We start from the raw sequence: 25,146 nt of genomic DNA on the forward strand, positions 1-25,146 counted from the left end.
GTATATTGAAAAACTGTCTAAATGTTGTATTTTGTGAGGATTCTACTGTTTTGGAAAAGAGTATTGGGATCCCTTTCTGGGCAAAGACCCAGCTTAGCAGAGATTCTCATGCAGTTGTTGATGTTAGGGATAAGTGTCTACTGTGTGAGGACTCTTTCATTCTCTATCAGGCCTTATTGACGTATCTACTGCAGGAGACTGATGGCGTTGTGAGCTCAGGTTGAGCTGTAGTCTGTTCTGCACTAAACTTGGCAAGCAAGGCTAGGAACTGTCTAGCTAATGTGGAAGCTCTCCGTGGTCCTGACTGACTGGCTTAGACCTATATGGTGCTGAATGAACTGCATGGGAGTTAGGAGTTGTCCATGGTCCTGAAAGACTTGTGGCACTAAAGGAAAGCAGGGTTTTGACCACATTCTCTCCAATGTTCAATAGTTTGGCAGCCACAACCTGCCACACATCTACCAAATAGAAACAAAGGTCAGATATTCTTCAGAGAAACACTCTTGAACAGTACACTCTAGAGGAATCGTTTACTGAGTACATCAATATAACTCATAGCAATCAAGCAAGATCCTAGGCCAATTTGACCTCAATACCATACCTTGATACAGTAAGAGGGCTCTCTTTGTAAGAGGAGTCCTTGAAAGGTGAAAAACCAACTTGAAATATGAAATCGTTTGCTGAAGTGTCCAAAAGGGCAATTTGTCCTCTTGCTCTTCAAAATGCCTAACTCTGCATTCTATTCTGATACTGTTACTTTGGAAAACATAAATAGCTTATTTTGTATCTTTTTTTGGCATGCCTTGACATTTTTCCCTTGTTAATCTTTCATGTCTTTTTGGCAGGTTTTCTTTTTGAGCTTGTGTGTGGAACGCAGCAGCTATCTTCAGTTTCTTTTGCAGGAAATCCCAGGGTTCAAATAGGAATAGCTGGTTACTTAGTATCCTGATTTCACATGGCTCACAACCTGATATGAAATAGCTAAAGAGACAACAGTATCATTAAACACTTGAATAGAAACATGTTTAGAGAAGTATGTGCTTTGATAAAATCATATCGGCCTATAGGCTAATTCTGTTATGTACATATCATATGCCATGTACTGTAAGATAGGCTAATCACAGTTGGACATTATTTTTGTATAGTTTTTTACATTTTGATCAGTCTACTGTAGTTTGAATTTATATAGTATGTATGTATAGTCACACTTTCTGTCACGCTGTTAAAAACTTTAATAACGAAAACGTGTCAGAGTGATATTAGCCTACTTCAATTATTCTATGCAAAAACAATGCCATCTTTCTTTTAAACCAAATAAGGTATCATGCTTCGTTTGAAGAAAGATATGAGGCTATGATTATTGTAGCATTCAAATTGTGATTGTTCGCATTTATAATTTATCTAAGGTTTTCGTTATTATAGTAATATTACTATCACAGGAAATGGCAAAACGTAGGGCTCGTTATAGGTCACAGTATAGGCTATAACAGGTGGCGCCTTAATTAACCCCTTCGAGATTATGCTTTGAATAGAACTAGCTGGAACCTCCGGAGTAGCATACATTTTTAATGAGGAGTTCAAGAGGATATCTCACGGAGGCGATAAAAGCTGGTCAAATATTTCTGTTAAAGCTTGAATTTTTATAATTATGCTAATCTCCTGTAGAAAAAATGGAAATAGGCTAAACGCATTTTCTGTTATTTCGAGGGGGGGGGGGGGGGGGATATATGACGTAATAGGCGTGTAGTTATAGGCCCTACCGATAAAAAATATATAATCTACAAAAACTGCATGCAAATTCATAATTTTGCTAAAATAAAATAAATGAAAATTAGAGGCAGGTTTGTAGGTTTCTTTCTCTTCTTGGAAGGAGAGACAGTCATTCATACAGCTTTCATCCATATTAATGCATGCTTTTGAAATCAAATGTGTATTCCATTGGGGAAAGGAAATACCAATGAGCTTCTGATTGACGAAATGTGTGAGCAATATTAGTAAAAAAAAATATATATATATTTCATATTGCTTTACCACATTTTAACATAGACCTAAATATAAAAATAATCACGTGCTGAAGCCCACAACGTTCATTCCTTAGGGACATATTTTTTATTGATCGTTAAGGTTCATGCAACGCAAACGCCTGTCGCCTGCCACTCCTAATCTCGATTTCAATTAATCTTTTGCACATTAGGATACTTTATTGGACATATTTAAATAAGTTTTTAAATAAGTTTTCTTCTAAATACTGTAGCCTGTTTCAATGTTTCTATTTTTCCTAGACAGTTTCTGTTTTTCATAGCCACATTAGCCAGTCGCTTTGAGATTTTACGTTTTTGCCCAGAAAGACAAACAGCAATATGGCCTTCTGCTTTCTCTCCCTAAATCAATGAAGTGACTCAGTGTGTGTGTTCGAGTGAATAGTAAATGATTGACTGCTTCATCTCGTTTGCTTCAAAGCCATGAATGAACCCAACATCCAAATATCTTGTTGCCAAAAACACCTGTCAACATCATTGAGCTAGGTCAAAATCAGCTATGCTGTTTTACACAGTACCAATGTACACATTTTGGCAGCATAATGTAGGCTACACATTTTGGAACAAAACTACAAATAGTAACATGTTAAAATCTGAACCACACACTTATTTTCAAACATGAACTGTTTTATTTAATATTCTTCGTACTTTTAGCAATCAGATTTTTTATATAATAATCTATCTATTTTTTTAAATGTTTGGGATAAAGTATTAGTATATATCTTTTCAAAATTCCTTTGATATACATAGTCTCTTATTTACTTACATGATTTGAAATAGTCAGGTATTATATGCAACATCCCCAAAAACAAACAAACATAATACACATATTTTGAAGGCAGTAAAAAGTGGTCTATGCAACATCAAATAAAGCTAGCTTAATTTCCTTTCGTCCAGCTATTGATTTCGCGTTCTGTGTTCTCGTGCTACTGTAGCCTACTTTGGGGAAGTATGGTTTCTTTTACACTATACCCCACGGGTAACTTATATTTGTTCGTAAATTGATGAGTAAAGCGCCAACATAATGGCAACAGTCATATCACTCTCCAGCCACTGTTTTCGTTCTCTACATTGACCAACTTTGTCATCGTATTGGCATACGCTACTTTTCACGTAATAACCAAACTACCATTGAATGCTTGTAGTCGTTCCGGAGTACTCTTTTTTTCATTCGTATTACTATGCTATTTTACATGTATTTTTTTCTAGGGTGATAGTTAGGCTATTAGCATCGTGTGAAAGTAGAAACATCATATCCTCAAACAACCCTTTCCATTTATACTTGGCTCGACATGATACATTTCGCAAAGTAAAGTAAATAACATATCTAAATGGTGAATATTGGAGACCGATCTGGAGATTTCGTTGGGCTAAGCGCGCCTCGCATTAGCCTACAGAGTATGAGCAGCTTGCAATCACCTGAAATAACAGATGTCAAAACCTAGGCTACTAATATTAATAATTCATCGTCGACTTTAATAGTAACCGGGCGAGGATCCATCTAAATGTCATCATAATTTAAACTCAATACCTGCTAAATATGTAATGTAATTGACCCCAGGTCAGACAAATATGGTGCACCAGTCCCGGAAGACGACCCGCCAATGTCTCTAGCAAAATCAGGTCGCCTTCCCCGGATGAAGTATAATCCATTTGGGTGTAAATGAATTCAAACGTCTCTTTTGTTTTGTATTTTTGTGTCAATAGCTAGCATTTTTTTTCCTTTTATCTTCTTCTTTGTTTGTTTTTGCTAAAATGCAAGCCAAGTCACTAAGGCGGAAAGTGCCGTTAGAAGTATGATGAGACCTAAAGCGACTGTGGATTTGGAGGCCCCGTTCCCCCCGCCACAGAGTTCAAACAAGCTCCCTCGGAACTCTAAGTTTCTGGACTCCTTTTTGAGCTTCTCCCATAGGTCTGTGGCTCCCTCTTGGCAATCCACCAGCGCAGTGGTCGCACATGAGTGGAAGTCATCCCAATATCTGAAAATCAATTGCAAAATAAACAAGACAGGCGTTAGAATATTATTTTACTGTTATAATACTGTTCTCTCTCTTCATCAATTGTCCATGCTGTATTCAAATAGAGTAAAGAGTTTTCTTTTAACACTGTTTTAATAACAATAGAACGCCAAAAATGATTCCAGTAATAAATGCATAGGCCTAAAGTCGATAGTCTAGTATTAACACCTCCCTAGTAGGCCAAACAAAATCTACATTGGTTGTAATCCACAAGCTCTGAAAAAGATTCCCTGAAGTCACGTGATTTTATCCAACCCCTACACACACACACACACACACACACACACACACACACACACACACACACACACACACACACACACACACACACACACACACACACACACACACACACACACACACACACACACACACACACAACCTATTCCGTCTTCAGGGCCGGCCTTAGCCCTTGGGGGCTTTAACCTGACAATTGCTTATGACATTTGCTTGTGTCCCCCACCTCATGGGCAAAACCTTTTAAAGGCCCACCTCTTGAAGGTAGAGCAAAACATTTAAGTTTTAAAGATCATTTTTGCCAATTTTGCCTTTGGGTGGAGAGACATTTTTGCAGTTTTAAAGCTAATTTCCTTCAGTTCTACACAATTTGCCAAAACTTATGCCATGTTAAAGGGATATTTCGAGATTTTGAAAATGAAGCCCTTTGTCTACTTCCCCAGAGTCAGATGAACTCGTGGATACCATGTTTGTTTCTGCATTCAGTATGAAGGAAGTTAGAGATAGTAGTTAGCATTGACATGCAAAACTAACTGCTAACTACTAGCATGCTAGCAGTTACCATAGACTACTCATTGTGCTAATGCTAGTTAGCAATAGCAACTTCCTTCAAAGAGCATGCAGAGACATAAAAATGATATCCATGAGTTCATCTGACTCTGGGAATGTAGATAAAGGGCTTCAGGTGCCTGGCCACATGGCTGGTACATATTCGGCCATGATTATTCCAAGTTTAGATAGCTGGCTAGACTAATTTACCAAACAAAAAATTGTTAGCTGAAATGGCTAATTGAGTGACTGTCAGTGACTGACATAACAAGAGAAAAACTGCTGATGCACAATTTTGTTGTTGCGGAATAGCACTTTGTATATTCTACTATTCTGAGTGTATTCTACTCTTTTTTGGGGGGGCCCTAACGGCCCGGGGGCCCTCAACGACCACTTATGTCACTTACGCCTGGAGCCGGCGAACTAGCTAGCCAAAGACAGATCATCAGCACCCATGCTTGTCGATCCCCCATTCTCACACCCCTAACGTCCAATCACATGTAGAGTTTTTGGGCTATAATTTCCACATTGGTTGTTCATTTCAAAGAAGCCACTACTCCATTTTTCCCCCATATTGAGCCTGCACGTGGCTCCCCCCTGAACCCGACTCTGTATCTAATCCAATGGAGCTGTCGAGTTAAACTGGGCCCTCATGCCATTTTGCACCAACCGGTTTGGAATACGGGGTGGGGTATGCCTGCTTGATCCTTTTTGGAGTTGATGAAATGCTGCATGTTTTTTTTCCTTTCCTTTTTTAAATTCAACTTACGTGCAGATGGTCTGTAGATTTTCCTTCTCATCCAGCTCCTGTGGATAGTTAGCCATATTCTCCCCCAGTCTCAGCAAGCAATTGGAGAACCCTTTGAATACTGTATCACATTTCCCCGTTGCTCTCACCGCATGTAGCAGATAAACTGGAATTGGGGGGGAAATAATTTATTCACTTTTGTACAGGGCTGTCAGAGTTATTAATCAGGTAAAGCAAGTTCACTTTTTGTCATTTTAGTGCACTCTTTTTTTATCATGATTAATTGCAATGTCTGAAAAGATCAACATTTTATAATCCATACAGCTAAAAAACAATGCAAGGTCAAAACAAGTTAACAAGGTTAAAGAAAGTATGCTTTATCAATTGACCAGATTTTGCTTACTGTTACATTGGACAAAATCAAAACCTCAATATTCTTGTAATGCTTTTTAAATGACAAAAATCTTAAATTAGGCCTACAGCTAAATTTGAGCAAAGGACATAGAGGAAAGCCAACCAATAAAAGCCCTCTTCATTATCGACGCATTGTGACACCAAATAGTCAGGAGGACTTAAAGAGTCAGGTGTTAGCCAGACTATGTTTCATATACTAATAGTTCAAAATTAGCAATATAACTTATTATCAAGAAATATCGGAATGTTTTCCCATAACATAATGTTCGTTTCCTTGCACTTGAACATACACTAATATTTGGAGAATACATCGGGAGATCCCAGCCCATAGCATTGAACGCCGCGAAAACAGCAACAAAGGAGGATGAGGTAATGCACCGCCGAGCTACAGTGAGAAAAGGGGGGGGGGGGATACTCTATGCTATCATAGTAATATCTGTGTCTGTGTTTATTCAACCAGATTATGGGTTGTTCTACGTCTTTTATAATTCGTTTAATAGAGAAAATGACAATGTTGTTGCCAAACGTGCACACCTTCAATCCAACCCGTTTACCCCCTCGAACTACATGTTTCGTTTGCCAATGGTGGGACGCACCGAGCATCTCTGGTTCGTTACGCGGGAGAATCGCTCGATTGACCATTTGTTACAATGGTGTCCCAGGTCGATTGGTTGCAGAATAATGCACAACCTCTGTTATAGGCCTTTAGGTTTAGGTCATATGTTGACAATATAGGCATCACGTTTTCGTTAAATAGCGTTGTAAAACACGTGAGGCTACTCTTATTGCCATCATGCCCTTTAGTAAATCGGGCTGTAACCTACAAGCAATCCAATGTCACCAAATACGTTATGCGGATTTTGTAATAGACTGTCGAGGTCAGATTAATGCGTAAATTCGAAAGGCAATAATTAATGTCGCTGCAACTCGAGGAGCAACCTTACACATTTTGCAGGGTTTATTTATAAAGTGGCAACGAGCGCGATTATATGATCATTAGCATTGTAAAATTACACATAACCCCCATATAGCCTAGCAGTTCGCCGCGCGCCGCTCACCCTTGGCACAAACTCTGTCTCTATATTCGACTTCGAAATGCAATAATCATTATGGTCAGAAATTATATGATGCAAGATGGCACGTTTACAGCAATGTACTACATGCCACCTTCGAATTACAGAATGTTAACATTCGATCCGATACAGTCTATAATGCAGAACTGCATCTATCAAGACAACCTAGTTTCAATCGTTTTAGTAGCCTGAGTATAATATTCTCTTGTAAATGGGGTGATTATTTTGACAAGTGCAAAAACAGGTTTGAAATGGATATGCCCTCTGATAAAAATTTTAGGGACCCTTTATTTTAATGTGTGAAATGAGGACAGTGTCTTAGAGAATCCATCACACGTGTTTCTCGCACTCAGCATAGACTCAGCATAGACTCAGGTCTTAGCTCTGTAGCTAGCTACAGTAGCCTTCATGCTACTATTAGTCACTCCTTCACACCCACACTATAGATTTAGCTAAAGCAAACACGACACATCAACGTAGAATAACCCTCTAAATGCGACCGTTGCGGACGACCCTGCAGTCACAGACAAAACACCAGGTAATATCCAAGTGATAAAAACGACTATTCATAGCTTACCAGTTCCCGTTTTCCAGGTTAATGCTAGGTGTTAGCCGATACCACATCTCAAATAGGCTACACGATGCAACAAATGGATATGGCAAGCCTACATTCTTAGATATATTCGAAATTATAGCCTCAAAATGGAATAGGCCAAATAGCCCATATACATATAATAAACACGTAATATCTATACAGTTGGCTACATTTGTTGATTTTTTAAATTTTTTAAATGATGTTATCGTCGTAGACTAAATTTAGTTTAATAGTCATATTCGTTAATGAAAAATGATCTCACATTTTTCGAAATCCTACTATACATTAGACAGTTCGATATAGCCTACTCAATGCATTTCGTTTGAAAAAAGAAACGACGCACCTGCTAGACTCTCATATCTTAAACGAGCGTCATTGCCTTTCGATGTATTTTTGTAAAATGTTTCATTCACAAAGCATGTCAAGTCAAATCATTTCTGTTTTTCCAAAAATGGCTCGGCTGCTATGGCATGAATTATTTATAATTAATTCCCTTGCCACTACAGGATTCTAAGGAGCAGCGTCTTCCACTGACAGCGTTATGCAATGCAAACGAAACACTGGCCTACTTGTGCGAACCACAGGCGGCTGGTGGCACCTTAATTCGGGAGGTCGGGCTCTTAGTAATGGCTGGAATGTTATCAATGGAATGGTATCAAGCACATCAAACGCATGTGTTTGATACCATTCCATTCACTCCATTCCAGCGATTATTATTTGCCGTCCTCCCCTCACCAGGCTCCTGTGGTGCGAACGTCCCCATACACGTTTCCAATCGAATGTACATATGCATTCGCATAGAATAATACAAAATAAATAAAAATTGGTTTCAAATTGTTTCATTATAACTATTAAAACGTGGAATGTGACAGCATTTGGTTTGTTGTGGCTATGTTTGCATGCATCCCATTGCAACCCGAAAATAAACTGATTTCATGCATTCCTTGAAATAAAAAATCTAGATTTTTTTCCCTGAAATTATCGAATAGTTTACATTCCAAATAGTTTGGCTATAATTCTTACAATTCGCTATTCATCAACTCAAATATAAAAACAAGACAATAACGAATCGACCGTGACAGAGTCACTCACCTAACTGAACAGCAAGAAACAGTGAGATATATTTGCCGGACCAAGTTAATCCCATTCTACGTGTGGTAAAACCATTGGCATAAGCAGATCTTAAAAACTCTGATTGAAAAACGATGTTGAGGTCTGAGCATCTCACATAGCCATCAACTTCCAGCAGCACTCGGGGAGCTTTTTCTCCCGTTGCCTGTTACACAGTGTGGCGAAGAGGAGTGAAATGGTTTACCCCTTGTAAAGCGAGGGCGTCTCTCTCGCTCTCTCTCTATCTCTCTGCTTCACGCCCACATCGCATGCTTGATGTAAAAGTCACTATTGGACTCCCGCTTTCTACGTTTTTTTCATTTGCTAGGCAAGGGTAGTCTTTTCCCCTTTTCCCACCGTACAGTCATTAAAAGAGCTGTGGTGATATCCGCATCTATGTCACGGGCACACGTGCGCGCCAAGGACCACATTGCTGGTGTCTAGAGAGCGTGGAGCGTCCAGAGAGAAAAAAATAACGAACGTTTGTGGTGTATTATTTATTATAATACTTTATGTTCATAATCATTTTACCAAAGACGAAAAGACTCCGCTTCTGACAAAAAAACCCTGTTGTTTAGCTATTATAAAATTGTCCACAGGCCAATATGCTATAGATTCTACATGGGCCAAATCGCGTTTAGCTTTTAGCCTATAATCTAGCTAACTAAGTGAAACTCCATATTTAACTTATTTCTCACAACAGTTTAGGGGACAAGACAAGCAGAGGAGGTAGGACAACCCTCATATGTGAGATATTGTAGCCCAGATGTAGCTCATTGCACGCCATGGGAATGCAATTCTTTATTCATTCAACAACGCTTTCCTGTCTGGTCTCTGGAAACGAATGCTGTTATAACATACTTTCAATCCAAGTCCGGGACCTCATTTTCCCAGAGCCTTCGTTACGTTAAGATCATCATTAGAACCATTTTACGACGTATCTTTAGTAGCCAGGCTGTTTTCCAAAAAACATCGTTACAAAAGTAGCATTTGAAAACGCTCGTCATTTACCGAGAGCCTCAGACCACTCAGAACAGCTAAGTGAGTCTTTAGATGCTTTTTGCCCTTCCACGTCACTTTATATACAGAAGATCTCCGCTAAACACAGAATCAAGGGGTGTATCTGTCTCTATGTGACCTCTGATAACTTCAGAACGAAGTTGACTACACCACAAATCCTTCAATGTTTAATCTACACTGACAGTGTGAACACTGTTCCAGTGTAAAGCCTTATTTGCATATTTCTCAGATAATCTTGCTTTTTGAGTGAATTGTACAGTTTACCAGCCGTGACTGTATTTGTTATACGTTTGTTCCATTCATCCCGTGGCCTTCCCAAATTGTAATATTTTGAGGACATAGTTCTTCTACCTTAATACTTTGGCCTGAAAGTCATGTTTTTTTAGGCTTGCAAGTCACATTATGATGGCTTGCAAAGTGATGTGTAATTCCTATAAGAATCTAGCCAAAGTGGGGATATCCAACATTTAGAATGACTGCCGGGTTAAGAAGGTTAAGGTATGAGACTACCTAATAACACTCGTTATTAACACCCACACTGGGGTTATTTTACACTAATGAGTGTAAATTTAACACTTACAGTTAATTATAACACCTGAACCAACACTAGAAATGTTAGTGAAAAATCAACACTAGGTAACACTAGCCAGTTTGCTGTGTACACTTACAAAGTTGCCAATGCAAAGAATTAAACGATACTTCAAATGAAAACCGAGATGACTGCAAGTGGTAAATACATTCTAGACTATGTAGAGCTAATTATTTCAATCACATTGAAATACATTTTACATTCATTCAATTTAATTATATTTAGCTAATACTAGGGTCTGTAATTTGTGTCTCAATATATTTCAACATGAATTATTCGTAACATGTGTGCAATGATGTGCGAATTCTTTATTAAGTGCATTTTTATAGGGTAGCCTAACTTTTTAAAATGTAACCTTTATTTAACTAGGCAAGTCAGTTAAGAACAAATTCTTATTTACAATGACGGCCAACCTGGGAACAGTGGGTTAACTGCCTTGTTCAGGGGCAGAACGACAGATTTTGACCTTGTCAGCTCGGAAATTCGATCCAGCAACCTTTCGGTTACTGGCCCAACGCTCTAACCTAAGCATTTAGAATAAGCCGCCTCAATATTTGCAGACATAGGTGGTATTGTCAGTGTTGTGGAATAATTATAATGCTATGGTAAGATTTGAATGGAGAAAGCTGATCCGAGAGCAGCGCTGCTTTTCTTTCGATCTTATCATTATTGACACATGGTCTAACGACGCACTTAGCGAACGTTTTCTATGTGCTGGTTTGACAACACTAATAACTGGGAAAACGAGGCCCAGACACATTCTCATATTTGACCAATTTGTTTAATCATACGATATTCTGAAAATGTCTAATGGAGTAATTGCATGCCTGCCTTTGAAGGCACACAAACGAGATAGCCTAATCGGCGCCAAGACTAAAACAATAATATTCACATTAGTGACAAGGAAAAGGGAACCTCCCCCCTTTCCTCCACATTAAAACGGATGTGAATGAGTTACCCACTCACCCAGTAAATTCAGATTCAGTGCCAGTCGCAAGGTGTTTTATGTGAAGCTGTGTGTGTGTGTGTGTGTGTGTGTGTGTGTGTATGCGTGGGCGCACTGTTTGTAGGTGCGTACGTGTGTCTAGGTAGGTAGCTAGTAATTTCAGATTCACTTGAAGGTGTCATGGAAAGCTGTGCGTGTGTGTGTTTCTGCGTGTGTATGTATGCGTGTGTGTGTGAGGAAGTCATACAAATTGTTTGCATAATGAAAAAAATAGGGAGGATAAAATAATTCTCTCCCTCGCTGACGTCAGCAGAATTTATAGCGAGCCAATGAGTTTCACTTTTTTAGTGCCAGACCCGGGGGCACTCACCAGAATACTAAAACGTTTCCGTCAGGCAAATTGCTAAAGGAGAATCCTCACACAGTGAGAACGGCGGACTGCAAGCCCCCTCTGCCTCGGCGGGTTACTAGCCCCCCAACAGTTAATTTAGAACAGAGACCGCGCTGCAATAAGCCTTTAGTGAAGGGCTAGAAACGGTAATATTGGCTGGAGCACAGAAGACTACCCCCTCTCTCCCTCACTCCTCCCCGTTCTGATAGGTTGACTATGTTAAGAACCTTGACATTTTTGATGAGATATGGTTCTTGAACTTGTCCTTAAGAAGCTTTTCTCTCCCCGTTGATCAATTAACCAGCATAGTTGTTAAACAGCCTTGCATAAGTTTATAGCCTAACTTCCAATGGATCCTTCATTGTGCAAAATATCATAAGCAAATGGACGCATAGGAATATCAGTGTAGTCTGATGAGCTATAAGGGTCTTCAGAGTCTTTTGTCGCAACTGTCTGATAACGACCCATGTTCTAGTATGATCATCTTGATCATCAACTACAGTAGTAGCCTAGTAGACGTCATCATCGGGTGTGTTCCCTTTTTCCATTGATAAACTGATATTTAGTCGCCCTCTGGTGGTGGATGCTTGTTTCTACAGTTAGAATGGTCATAATCTCACACACACAAATTAAGCTAATAGTGGAGATTTCAGAACCATGGACACCTGAGCTGAATTTCGAAGTTCCAACATTCAGCAGCATATGGCAGTGGATAGTGATAATAAGGCGTATCCCCTCCCCACTGCGCAGAACAGCTGGCAGGCATATTCATGGTCATTTTCAACCGCTACCTGTCCCAGTCTGTAATCCCCACATGTTTTAAAATGACCACAATCATCCCTTTTCTCAAGAACTTTAAGGCTTCATGCCACAATGATTACCGCCCTGTAGCACTCACTTCTGTAATCATGAAGTGCTTTGAGAGGCTGGTTATGGCACACATTAACTCCACCATCCCAGCCACCCTAGATGCACTCCAGTTTGCACCCCGCCCCAACAGATCCATAGATGACGCAATCTCAATTGCTCTCCACACTACCCTCACCCACCTAGATAAGAGGAATACCTATGTGAGAATGATGTTCATTGACTACAACTCAGCGTTCAACACCATTATCCCTTCCAAGCTCATCACCAAGTTCAGGACACTGGGTCTGAACACCACCCTCTCCAACTGGATTCTGGACTTTCTGACGGGCTGACCCCAGGGGGTGAGGGTAGGCAACATCACCTCCACCACGCTTACCCTTAACACAGGGCCCCCACAGGGATGTGTGCTTAGTCCCCTCCTGAATTCCCTGTTCACCCTTTGACTGTGTAGCCACGCACGACTCCATTATCAGGTTTACCAACAATGACGAGACAGCCTACAGGAAGGAAATGAGGGCCCTGGTGGAGTGGTGCCAGGAAAATAACCTCTCCCTTCACGTCAATAAAACGAAGGAGCTGATCGTGGACTTTAGAATGCAAGGTCAGTACAGGTGCATCAAAGCTGGGGCCGAGAGACTGAAAAACAGCTTCTATCTCAAGGACATCAGACTGTTAAATAGCCATCACTGGCCGACTACCACCAGGCTACTCAAGCCTACACCTTAGAGGCTGCTACCCTATATGCATAGACATGGAATCACTGGCCACTTTAATAATGGAATACTAGTCACTTTAATAATGTTTACATACTGCTTAACTCATCTCATATGTATATACTGGATTCTATTCTACTGTATTTTTTTGAAAATTGCACCCTTATGTAGACCTGGCCCCACCCACATCCGTTCTACACATCGAAGGGGATTGGAGGCAAAGGAAAAACAAATAAGTGCTACCAAATATAACAATATGCATTTCATAAATATTACAAAAGTGTATAAATAAGACGTATTGAACACGTCTGTAAAACCACAATGAGGACATAGCAAATTTTCACTAGTCATTGGGTACATCGTACGGAAAACGTCAGAGTAATCTACAATAGGCACATATTTCATGTTCAAATTCACAACATAACATACATAGGCATTTCATTATTAAGTCCTTTAGGAAATAATGTCTGGAGGGTGAAAATCCCAAAACATTCTCTTTTACTCAGAGTACTATTAATATCCCCTCCCCTGTCTGATATCTTAACTTTCTCTATGCCACAAAATCTAAAGGTGGAAATGTCATGCTTCAGGTCATTGAAATGTGCAGCGACTGGATAATCCCTGTCGTTACTCCTGATTGAACTTTTATGTTCACTAATTCTCTGTTTGAGAGAGCGGGTGGTTTTACCGACATAACAGATTCCACATGGACATTTTATAATGTAAATAACATGGGTGGTGGAACACGTAATGATGTCATTTATTTGGAACCGTTTTCCTGTGTGTGGGTGGCAGAAATATTCACTCTTCATCATATTGTTGCACTGTGCGCATCCTCTGCATTTATAGCTACCATTTGGTAGAGGGCGTAACTAGTAAAATCTCTAAAAAGACAAGGGTAAAATGTATTGGCATCCCTGTTTTTAGCAGCCTTCCCCTGCGAGGATAACGACACAGCCTTTTTCTGAAATGTTTTATGAGATTGGAGAACACATTGGGAGGGATCTTGACCATTCCTCCATACAGAATCTTTCCTGATCCGTGATATCCTTCATCTGCGCTTATGGACTGCCCTCTTCAATTCAAACCACAGGTTTTCAATGGGGTTCAAGTCTGGAGACAGATGGCCATTGCAAAATGTAGATTTTTGTGGTCAATTAACCCTTTGATTAGTGCTTGGGGTTATTGTCTTGCTGAAAGATCCACTTGCAGCCAAATGTCAGCCTCCTGCCAGAGGCAAACAGGTTTTTGCCTAAAATGTCCTGGTACTTGTGTCACAGTCGTGTGTATAGGTGGCAGGGAAGTCAGGCGCAGGAGAATCAAAACTTGGTGGAATGGAGTAGTTTAATAACTTAAAACGCATAACTCCAAAACCATGAAATATAATGAAACAAAGTGGGTACGAGGACCCGTCGCGCACCAAATACAAAACACAAATACTGAACATAAAACAATCTCTGACAAAGACATGAGGGGAAACCGAGGCTTAAATACACAACAGGTAATGAATGGAATTGAAACCAGGTGTGTAGGAAGACAAGCCAAAAGCAATGGAAAATGAAAAAGGGATCAATGATGGCTAGAAGACCGGTGACGTCGACCGCCGAGCACCGCCCGAACAAGGAGAGGCTTCGACTTCGGCAGAAGTCGTGACAACTTGTTTCATGAGGAATCCTCAGAGAGGAAGGAGGACACACGCAGGGAGCATATTTGTTGATGCGTAGTGAGCTAATTGCGGATTTAGCATATACATTGGCTTCACTCAGGTCACACAGGTAGGAAAGAAGAAGCACACGCATGTAGGAAGAAGGACGCATGCGCAGGGAGGAAGGAAGAATATATTGGAGACCTCCTTCCCTGTGTTGATGTATAATAAGCTACGTGCGGCCTTAGCAGCTGCATTGGCGTCTCTCAGGTTAGGCAGGAGGACGGCCGCGCAGAGATGACCTGGCCTCCACTATCCCCTGACCTCAACCAAATTGAGATGGTTTGGGATGTGTCAGACCGCAGAGTGAAGGAAAAGCAGCCAACAGGTGCTCAGCATATGTGGGAACTCCTTCAAGACTGTTGGAAAAGCATTCTAGGTGAAACTGGTTGAGAGAATGCCAAGAGTGTGCAAAGCTGTTATCAAGGCAAAGGGTGGCTATTTGAAGAATCTCAAATATGAATTATATAGAAAATAGTAAACATTTAAGAAAAACCCTTGAATGAGGTAGATGTTCTAAAACTTTTGACCGGTAGTGTAGATAAATACAATGACAGGTTAAAATCAGGCAAAGAGCCAAAAGGATAAAACAAGCATTAAAAGATAAAATAGCTAATAACACAAACTCTAGCAAACATGGTCTCCTTTATCCTCGCTTCCAATTGCGGTCATTGCTCTCCGGGATCCTTGGGACATCCCTATCCTATCTCTCGAAAACTCTAGGCGACCTTCTACCTTCTTACCTCCTTACAGTTTTCTGCAATTATCTTGGCCCACGACCTTCTCATGTGAACTACAATCCCGATGCTGTGTTTTAACATTTAAGAAGGTCAAAGTTTCTCTTGCGATATGTCTTTCGAAACAAATGGCTCGTATCTTTCATCAGCGAGAAAGAATACTTCCAATAAAAAAGTACACTTACTGTAGCAGTGTAGCACAGATCCATACAGCTATGGGTGCCTCCTTCCGAAGAAACTACACTTCCGCTACATTTCCCGAGTTACGCTTATGCACAGGTGTTCGGAACATGCTAGATAGCTAATTAGCACAGGTGGTCACCTCTGACTTCCGTAAAGAAGCGCTGTTATATGGAGATCGGCCGTGTGGGAACGCTAACCCTATCAAGGTGTGTATCAATTGAACCTTTTGTTTTTTGAAAATCATTTCTCACCGATATGAAAGAGGAGGTCCTTATGCTTGCATACCGCAAGTGACATGTGTTAATGTTCAGATTGAGCATCGGGGCTCTTAACAAAACTCCCGCGTACAAAAGACACCTTTGTCCAATGACCTTTCGAAAAAACACATGATCGTTATGGGTCAACAAAGCTTCGGGAAGCATTGAGCATTTCCAGCCAATTGTGTCGAAAATAGGTTCATTACTCAAGGCGTTGATCAACACAGTGTACACTGGTGGCAAGTGCTGGTCAAAAGCATTTAGAACAGCCAAATTCTTATATATTATGTCGCTGTAGTGCATGCGCAGGGCAGCCTTTTGTCTTCCACCGAAACCAATACCAAACCAATCAGGTAGTTGGTCGACAAGACAAAGCTTCGGACATCATTGGTCACGTGCTTCTGATAAAGCAAAACAAGCATGGGCCTCCCGAGTGGCACAGCGGTCTAAGGCACTGCATCGTAGTGCTAGAGGTGTCTCTACAGATCCGGGTTCAATCCCGGGCTGTGTCGCATGACCCATGAGGCGGTGCACAATTGGCCCAGCGTTGTCCGGGTTAGGGGAGGGTTTGGCCGGCTGGGATGTCCTTATCCCATCGCATTCTAGCGACTCCTTCAGTCGCCAGCTGTACGATGTTTCCTCTGACACATTGTTGCGGCTGGCTTCCAGGATAAGCGAGCAGTGTGTCAAGAAGCAATGCGGCTTGATGGGGTCGTGTTTCGGAGGCCGCATGGCTCTCGACTTTCGCCTCTCCCGAGTCCGTACAGGAGTTGCAGCGATGGGAAAATGACGAATCACCAATAGGATATCACGAAATTTGGGAGAAAAACAATACAAGCATCGGTCCCGGGGGAGGTTGCTAAGGGGAGGATGGATCATAATGTCTGGAACGGAGTCAATGGAATGGCTTCAAACACATGGAAACCTTGTGTTTGATGTATTTAATACCATTCAACTCATTTCACTCCAGCCATTACGAGTCTGTCCTCCCCAATTAAGACAATAATAACCCTAATACAGTGGCCTGAAATTCATAGTTTACAGTCCACATTAGACCTGCAAGTCACATTATGCTGGTTTGCATAGTGATGTGTAATTTCTACTGGAATCCGACCAGAGTGGGGATATGTCCTTGAGTGGAATTTTTATTCAACCGCAACATGCATTCAGAATGACTGCCAGGGTTGGGAAGACTAGGATATGAGACTACCATAAACATCTAAACTGAAACAACTACATAATTTACGGGTGCAGTAAGTCCAAGTAATGGATTGGAATAGTTTAATAAAAGGTATTTAGTTCATATTTTTGTAGCAAAAGATTAATTAATCAATCAATGTACAATAAGAAAAAACATATATTGAAACAAGCAATACAAAAATCCACCTGCAGTAGAGCATGCTTGTAAATATGATAATTATGGTTATGGTTTTGGTTCAACTTTGGTTATTAACCCCTAGAGTCGATTGACCCCCATCAAAATTGGTCAGTTTAACCTAGAGAAGCATTGGATGCGTCTCAATCCATCGCATTTGTCGATGTCTCACTTCTGCATATGCACTGAAAGGTGGCAGAGCTAGAGTGGTGTTTGTCAGACCATGAGACATCCCAAAAGTTGGTCTTCTTACGAAAAGGTCTGTAGCGTCCGAACCGTTTGAGACTCTCACGAACACGATGGTGGTCTCTGTTTTGCTCTATGACCACCACAAGTGTCATGGGACTCGTCTGAAGGTAACCGGTACCGGTTTAAAAAATGAATGGAAGCATCGAGGTAATTTTGTGCCTACCCCAAAACAGTGGTTCAATATGTGTATTATATATTATATTATATCTCCTAGATATCGGAGAGACACTTCAAAACCTTATTCCTTATGATTTATTTTGAGACTTTCTTTTTTTGCCATTCATGAATGTTATTCAGTGCATTTTTATGGGCTATAGTAGTAAAGGCCAACTTCAATATTTGATAAAAAAATGGGATACCTAAAGGGGTCCTAAAATTCAAGGTTGCTGGATCGAATCCCCGAGCTGACAAGGTAATAATCTGTTGTTCTGCCCCTGAGCAAGGCAGTTAACCCACTGTTCCCCGGGCGCCGAAGACGTGGATGTCGATTTAATGCAGCCCCCCGCACCTCTCTGATTCAGAGGGGTTGGGTAAATGCGGAAGACACATTTCAGTTGAAGGCATTCAGTTGTACAACTGACTAGTTTTCCCCTTTCCAACTCTTCACTACTTATATACAGTGCCTTCGGAAAGTATTCAGACCCCTTGACTTTTCCCACATTTTATTACGTTACAGCCTTATTCTAAAAATGATTAAAGATATTTTCTCCTCATCAATCTACACACAATACCCCACAATGACAAAGTCTAAACAGGTTTTTATACATTTTGGGAAATGTATAAAAAAAAACATACAGGAATACCTTATTTACATAAGTATTCAGACCTTTTGCTATGAGAATCGAAATTGAGCTCAGGTGCATCCTGTTTCCATTGGTAATCCGTGAGATGCTACTACAACTTGATTGGAGTCCACCTGTGGTAAATTAATTTTATTGGACATGACTTGGAATGGCACACACCTATATGCTGTATGGTCCCACAGTTGACAGTGCATGTCAGAGCAAAAACCAAGCCATGAGGTTGAAGAAATTTTCCATACAGCTCCGAGACAGAATTGTGTGGAAGCACAGATCTGGGAAAGGGCACAAAAACATTTCTGGAGCATTGAAGTTCCCCAAGAACACAGTGGCCTCCATCATTCTTAAATTGAAGAAGTTTGGACCCACCAAGACTTTTCCTAGAGCTGGCTGCCCGGCCAAACTGAGCAATCGGGGGAGAAGGGCCTTGGACAGGGCCCAGGAACCCGATAGTCACTCTGACAGAGCTCCAGAATTCATCTGTGGAGATGGGAGAACCTTCCAGAAGGACAACTATCTTGGCAGCACCACCAATCAGGCCTTTATGGTAGAGTGGCCAGACGGGAGCTACTCCTCAGTAAAAGGCACATGACAGCGTGCTTGGAGTTTGCTAAAAGGCGCCTAAAGACTCTCAGACCATGAGAAACAAGATTATCTGGTCTGATGAAACCAAGATGGAACTCCGGCCTGAATTCCAAGCGCCACTTCTGGAGGAAACCTGGCACCATACCTACGGTGAAGCATGCTGTTGGCAGCATCATGATGTGAAGATGTGGCAGGGACTGGGAGACTAGTCAGGATCAAGGCAAAGATGAACGGAGTGAAGTATAGAGTGATCCTTGATGAAAACCTGCTCTAGAGTGCTCAGGACCTCAGACTGGGGTTAAGCTTCAACTTCCTACAGGACAACGACCCTAACCACAAAGCCAAGACAACACAGGAGTTTCTGAATATCCTTGAGTGGTTCAGCCAGAGCCTGGACTTGAATCCAATCGAACATCTCTGGCGAGAGCTGAAAATAGCCGTGCAGCAACATTCCCCATCCAACCTGACAGAGCTTGAGAGGATCTGCAGAGAAGAATGGGAGAAACTCCCCAAATACAGGTGTGCCAAGATTGTAGGGTCATACCCAAGAAGACTCAAGGCTGTAGTCACTGCCAGAGGTGCTTCAACAAAGTACTGAGTAAAGGGTCTGAATACTTATGCAAGTGTGATATTACAGTTTTATTTTTTAAATATAAATTAGCAGCATTTTCTAAAAACCTGTTTTTACTTTGTCATTATGGGCTATTGTGTGTAGATTGATGAGATAAAAAAATCAATTTGATAATGTTTAGAAAAAGGCTGTGACGTAAAACAAAATGTTTAAAAAGTGAAGGGGTCTGAATACTTTCAGAATGCACTGTATTTATATTTTGTGTATAATGTGTTAAATTGGTGTTGTGGTTTGCAGAGCACATTTGAAACAGAGATTTAGGTCTCAATATGTCTTCCCTGGTAAAATAAAGGTATCTCCTGGAACCATAGATATAAAACCCGTTCCTGGAACATCAGAGACTGATGAACACTGTCTAATAGGATCTCATCCCAGCCTGCTATAATGTTACTGATTTAAGACTGAAGTAAAAGTTAGCTATTACTGCACTTATTTGAATGAATAGTTATATTTTTTTGCGCTTCCTCAAATTCATTTACAGTGGTTAATATGGAACTTGTGTCTAGTTGACGGTCTGAATGTTTTTTAGCACTATGTGCAAGCCCATTTTTTATTTTGGTCATAAAAAGGTTGGAGTGTTTGTAAGGTGTTTTAGAATTTTTTTATGAAATGGGACCAGTGAACATAACAAGGATATTGGCAGTTAAGGGTGGCCTGTTTACTTTATCCCACTCCATCTGGAAATGTTTTAAAATACTAAATGATTCCAAAAAATGTAATGGTGTGACAACAGCATTGATTTTGAAAATTATTTTATTGTTAATCAAAAGCAGTGCACAGCTGAAATGTTATAAACAGTTAATGGCAGTGAATTAAAATGTTTAGTTTGATACAAAGCCAAAATTTACGGTTTTCCAATATTACTGGTTATACAAAAACCTATCAAACAAAATAACTGAGGAATGGTGCCCAGATACGGCTTTACATTGTGATTTTTTATTTATTTTTACATTATACAATTAAACGACTTATCGAAGGTTAATAGTTGGGTGAAGTGCAATGTTTTGGCAACCACAATCCCAGTCCAAAGAAAAATGTTTCACGTTGTTTCCCAAATACACATAGCTTCTGTAAATGCAGTACCTTTTCTGCTTGATTAAAATCTACTGCAGATAGCACTGGACCGTTGACTAGATTGAAGGTCATGATTGTATGAGAAATTTACAGTCAGCAAAGGTTTGTAATATCGAAAATAACAGAAACCGAATCTGAGTCGGCTGATTCGAAACCAAATGAAATCCCTGAGATATAAATGTAATCTAATTAGAATGCATAAAAAACTCTATCCATCATATTCATATAGATCATAACTTTTTGAACGTTTTTCATCCATGAGAGTCTTTGGTAACACTAGTGAAGGGTTGACTTTTATGAAAACACTACGTCAACAACTGCAAGTTTACACAGGATGTTTAGAGTCGACATGCAGTTTAAGTGATGATAATGTGATTTTGCATGTATTTTTGTGCAAGGGAATCAAATGATATGTGGGTTTTAAAGTAAATGGTACACTATTCAGCTAAAATAGTGTACAAAATATTTAATCAATGACAACATGATTACATTTGACATGATCACTTAGTAGTGACTTTTCAATATGACTATCTGCACTTCTATTTTAGTTAATCCGATTATTCTCTCACCATATATTTCATACAGTTATTTCAGAATAAGTATAGTTTTCTGAATAGTTGTCTACTGTTTGTGGTGGATATTATTCTGTTTAATGTTACTCCTGAATCACTATGATAACTATAATGTTTTTTTATAATAGTGTATTTTTAACAAAGCTGATATTTACTTTACTTAAACCCAAAGTGGAGGAATACAGGTTCAATCGGTAATTGACACCGACTTGATGGTGTAGCAGGAAGGTCGGGATGCCGTGAACCAAGAGTTTGTGAGTTCAGAACCCAGCTGAGGACATGTTGAATAATAATTACTGTATAAATATACATACACAATGTAATCATGTGTGTCAAAAATGTGCGTTGAAAACACTGTATGTTAAAACCACTGTTTGTGTGTATCCTAACGACTCAATTTTGTTTGCAGGGCATCATCTGTGAAATCTCATTTGAAAAATATTCACGTGAAAGGTTATGTGATCACATGTAAAATCCACATGTAAACTTCAGTGTTCCAAAAAAACATGGTTTCACATGATTTCCCAGGTGGAAATTTCACCTGTGAATCATGTGTTTTTTCCGTAAGGGGTATGTTATTTGCTCGCCCTCACCCTCTCATAGGCTAGATGGAATTGCTTATCCAGCAATCAAATCCTTTAAAATCTACACAAGAGCCTCTATTCATCCGTGGTTCTCCGGTCGATGGCAGGCGTTTAGCAGGTGGGAAGGGCTTCCTGGGCAATGATCAGGCCTGGATGCTGATGGCCCAATTGCCTTGCACATTCCCAAGGACCGAGCAGTCCAGGACAGCATAGATCATTGTATTCCCAGACCTCGTAGGGACAATGGACTCCATCCAGGTGATGGAGGCGCCGGTAGCGATCTCACTACAAACACACACACACACACACACACAAAAATTGGCATACTAAACAGACTACATCTGTTTTTGTGAATGTGAGACTAATGTAAGTGTGAACATCATCATGATGTGAGTACTTGGAGTTGTAAATCCTCTTACCTGTACAACCTTTCCCGGTATGAGATGAAATTTTGCCCTTGCATGGCCATCCTCACGTCATGCAGGCTGAATGGGAACGGGTTGGTGAACTCCACCTTGACATATACCTCCTGGTTCACCTTCGCTGGTCCACTGATCTGTTCAATAGAGATAGTCCATTCACAACAATCTATGGTGATATAAGAAAATATAATAATCTAGAGATTATCAACTCCCCTGCGTTGGGAGCATGGATGTTTTCGGAATGGCTGCTTGATCAAAGGAGAGGAGAGATGCAGCACTCCAGCAGCACAAATAAGGCTTTAATTGGGTACACTACTACACTCTTGGGGAAAAATGAAATATGTTTCACATATACTTTTATGGAAAACTTTAATGGATAGTTCCCTCAAATTACAAAATGACAGTTTTCCTTACCATGTCAGCAGTCTATGGACAACGTAAGAGAGCAATCCATGATTTGGTTTTGTATACCTGGTCACTGTCACCAAATTACTGCTGACAGGGTAAAGAAACCAAGATGTTATTTTTTTATTTGGGTGAACTATCCCTTTAAAGGACTAAGGAAAAACATCCTAATAAAGAGGACTATTGAAAGTTCCAGACCCACCGCAAAGGCCAGCTCAGGGCCTTTCAGGTTCACTATCTGTATGGCCGTCATGTCCTGGTTGTTCTCCATGCTCTTGGCCGTCACCACAAAGCGGAGGTTGGATTGGCAACCCAGCTGGGGCATGTAGTTCTGGGCCAGCACGACCACCTGTACCCTCGACGCTGTTGGTTTTAGGGAGACAGAGTTTTGACAACGAAACAAATTCAATCAACAACAGGATTGTATGTTTGGCAGAACATAACTTTAATAATTATTACCTGATAATTAATATTGGGATTATTTGGGATTCACTGTTGCTTACCATTTGGTACCAGGTTGTTACCTGTAAAGTCTTTTGAGGTAAGTACTAGAGAGTATCCCATTGTTACCTCACAATCTCTTACAATACAATACATACACACATACCCGCTGAAACAAGACGGTGCCATGAAGCTGTAAAAGGACTGCAAAGCATTTTCTATAAGCAGTTGAGGATTTTATTTCAGAGGAGGGGTCTGAAAGCTTTACAGGACTATCATACAAAGTTGTGATACATGTAGACAAGCCCAAAAAGACCTACAGTACAGTACGTATGTAAAGGGTCACCCTGGTTTCTACTCACTCTCCATGGGGTGCAGAGTGACGTCAAAGGTTTCCTGCATGAACTGAGCCCTTTGGATGTTGGTGTAGTAGATGGTGGAGCCGACCAGGAAGCCATGGATGGTGCGTGTGTCTTCACTCAGGTTCCTGAAGACCACAGCCATCTGGAAGTTCTGGCCAATCTTCACACGCTCCTGCGGGATCTCCAGCGTCATCTGCACGCCCTGCTCGTCGTCATATTGCATATGCGTCTTGTAGGTTCTCTCTGCATTCTTCATGGTCTCCTTATCTTTACTACTGCCTGTGCATGTGTGGGGAGTTGGAGGGGAATAGAGTTAACATGGGACTGGTGGCCTCTGGTGGTCTAGTAATCTAAACCGCTCTCTTCGGAACACATATATCGCTACAGCAAGGGTTTGAATCCGGCCCACTGCTATTTTAGCAATTCTCTTCTTTCTTTTCTCTCTCTCTATCAAATACAACAGATTAAAAAATACGAGAGGAGTGGGATTGCCCCACTCCTTAAAAAAACAAACATGGGACTGATATGAAACTCATTGGCAATTTTATTTCACCTATAGGAATATACTGTATATACTGTACAGCCCAGGACCTCCACATCTGGCTTCTTCTGAGGCCAGCTACCCTGACAGCAGATGAAACTGAGGAGTATTTCTATCTGTAATAAAGCTCTTTAGTGGGGAAAACTCATTCTGATTGGCTGGGCCTGGCTCCCCATGGCTGCGCTCTTGCCCAGTCATTTGAAATACATAGATTAAGGCCTAATACATTTATTTAAATTGACTGATTTCCTTATATGAAATGTAACTCAGTAAAGTCGTGGAAATTGTTGCATTTTGCGTTTATATTTTTGCAAATTAATTTGAAAAGCAGTAATAGCAAAGTCATTCTTGTTGCATTAGTTTCATGTGACATTTTGCAAACTGCCAATAACAAACTTTAAACGTGCAGTTGCACCCTTGCCAGCCTACTCCATTGTCCAGGTGCCACATACCTTCTGGGTATTTGTACGTCTCTGTAATGTCCATTGGCTCATTGTTTCCACCAATGGACTTTGTCAGGAGTTTCTGTCCGACATAAGTTGTGTCTACGCTTAGTAACTCAGTTTTCCCAGTTTGTGTATTTAGCTTGTGTTTGTAAACGTCGCTATTCACCTGAGGTTAAAAGAAAGAGATAAATGTGAATATTACGATTGATTTTAATTAAATAAAATGTATTGCAAGTTATAAAACCTAACTGTGTTATGCTTCATAATGGCATAGAGTGACGATGAAGGCATTATGGCTGAACATTCAACAAAGTGTTACTGGTCAAACATAAAGAAGACGTATTGTTTTACCTCAGCAAACACAAAGGGGCCATCAAATTGAAAGCCGAGCATTCCTTCCTTGATGGCTTTGACAGAGCAAGGTCCACAGCGGTAATATCCTGCAAAAACAATATCAACAACCCA

The 25,146-nt window shown here is 40.5% G+C and overlaps 2 protein-coding genes across 2 annotated transcripts in view; both read right to left on the bottom strand.

Annotated features, from left to right (window-relative positions):
• Positions 1-2,648: 2,648 nt before the first annotated feature.
• LOC139583774 (neuritin-like) lies at positions 2,649-8,956 on the bottom strand. The gene is made up of 3 exons (XM_071415222.1): positions 8,766-8,956; positions 5,613-5,757; positions 2,649-4,018 (listed from the first exon to the last, which is right to left on the bottom strand). The coding sequence occupies exons 1-3, from the start codon at positions 8,818-8,820 to the stop codon at positions 3,790-3,792; spliced, it is 429 nt and encodes a 142-aa protein (XP_071271323.1). The 5' UTR covers positions 8,821-8,956; the 3' UTR covers positions 2,649-3,789.
• An 11,792-nt stretch (positions 8,957-20,748) lies between these two features.
• The window catches only part of LOC139583775 (coagulation factor XIII A chain-like), a 31,888-nt gene continuing 27,490 nt past the window's right edge, over positions 20,749-25,146 (bottom strand). The window contains exons 9-14 of the mRNA XM_071415223.1: positions 25,033-25,121; positions 24,688-24,847; positions 23,695-23,973; positions 23,094-23,254; positions 22,484-22,620; positions 20,749-22,349 (exon numbers count right to left, since the gene is read on the bottom strand). Of these exons, the coding sequence (XP_071271324.1) occupies positions 22,208-22,349; positions 22,484-22,620; positions 23,094-23,254; positions 23,695-23,973; positions 24,688-24,847; positions 25,033-25,121 (968 nt within the window). The 3' untranslated portion in view covers positions 20,749-22,207. The remainder of the gene's footprint in view (positions 22,350-22,483; positions 22,621-23,093; positions 23,255-23,694; positions 23,974-24,687; positions 24,848-25,032; positions 25,122-25,146) is intronic.

Source organism: Salvelinus alpinus, chromosome 8 (genome assembly GCF_045679555.1).
Source record: "Salvelinus alpinus chromosome 8, SLU_Salpinus.1, whole genome shotgun sequence".
NCBI lineage: Eukaryota > Metazoa > Chordata > Actinopteri > Salmoniformes > Salmonidae > Salvelinus > Salvelinus alpinus.

Coding starts and splice junctions, on each gene's coding strand:
- LOC139583774 (XM_071415222.1), bottom strand. CDS start 8,820: ATGGGATTAACTTGGTCCGGCAAATATATCTCACTGTTTCTTGCTGTT. Junction 5,758..8,765: donor GTTTCTTGCTGTTCAGTTAG/GTGAGTGACTCT, acceptor CCCCAATTCCAG/TTTATCTGCTACATGCGGTG. Junction 4,019..5,612: donor AATCTACAGACCATCTGCAC/GTAAGTTGAATT, acceptor ATTGATTTTCAG/ATATTGGGATGACTTCCACT.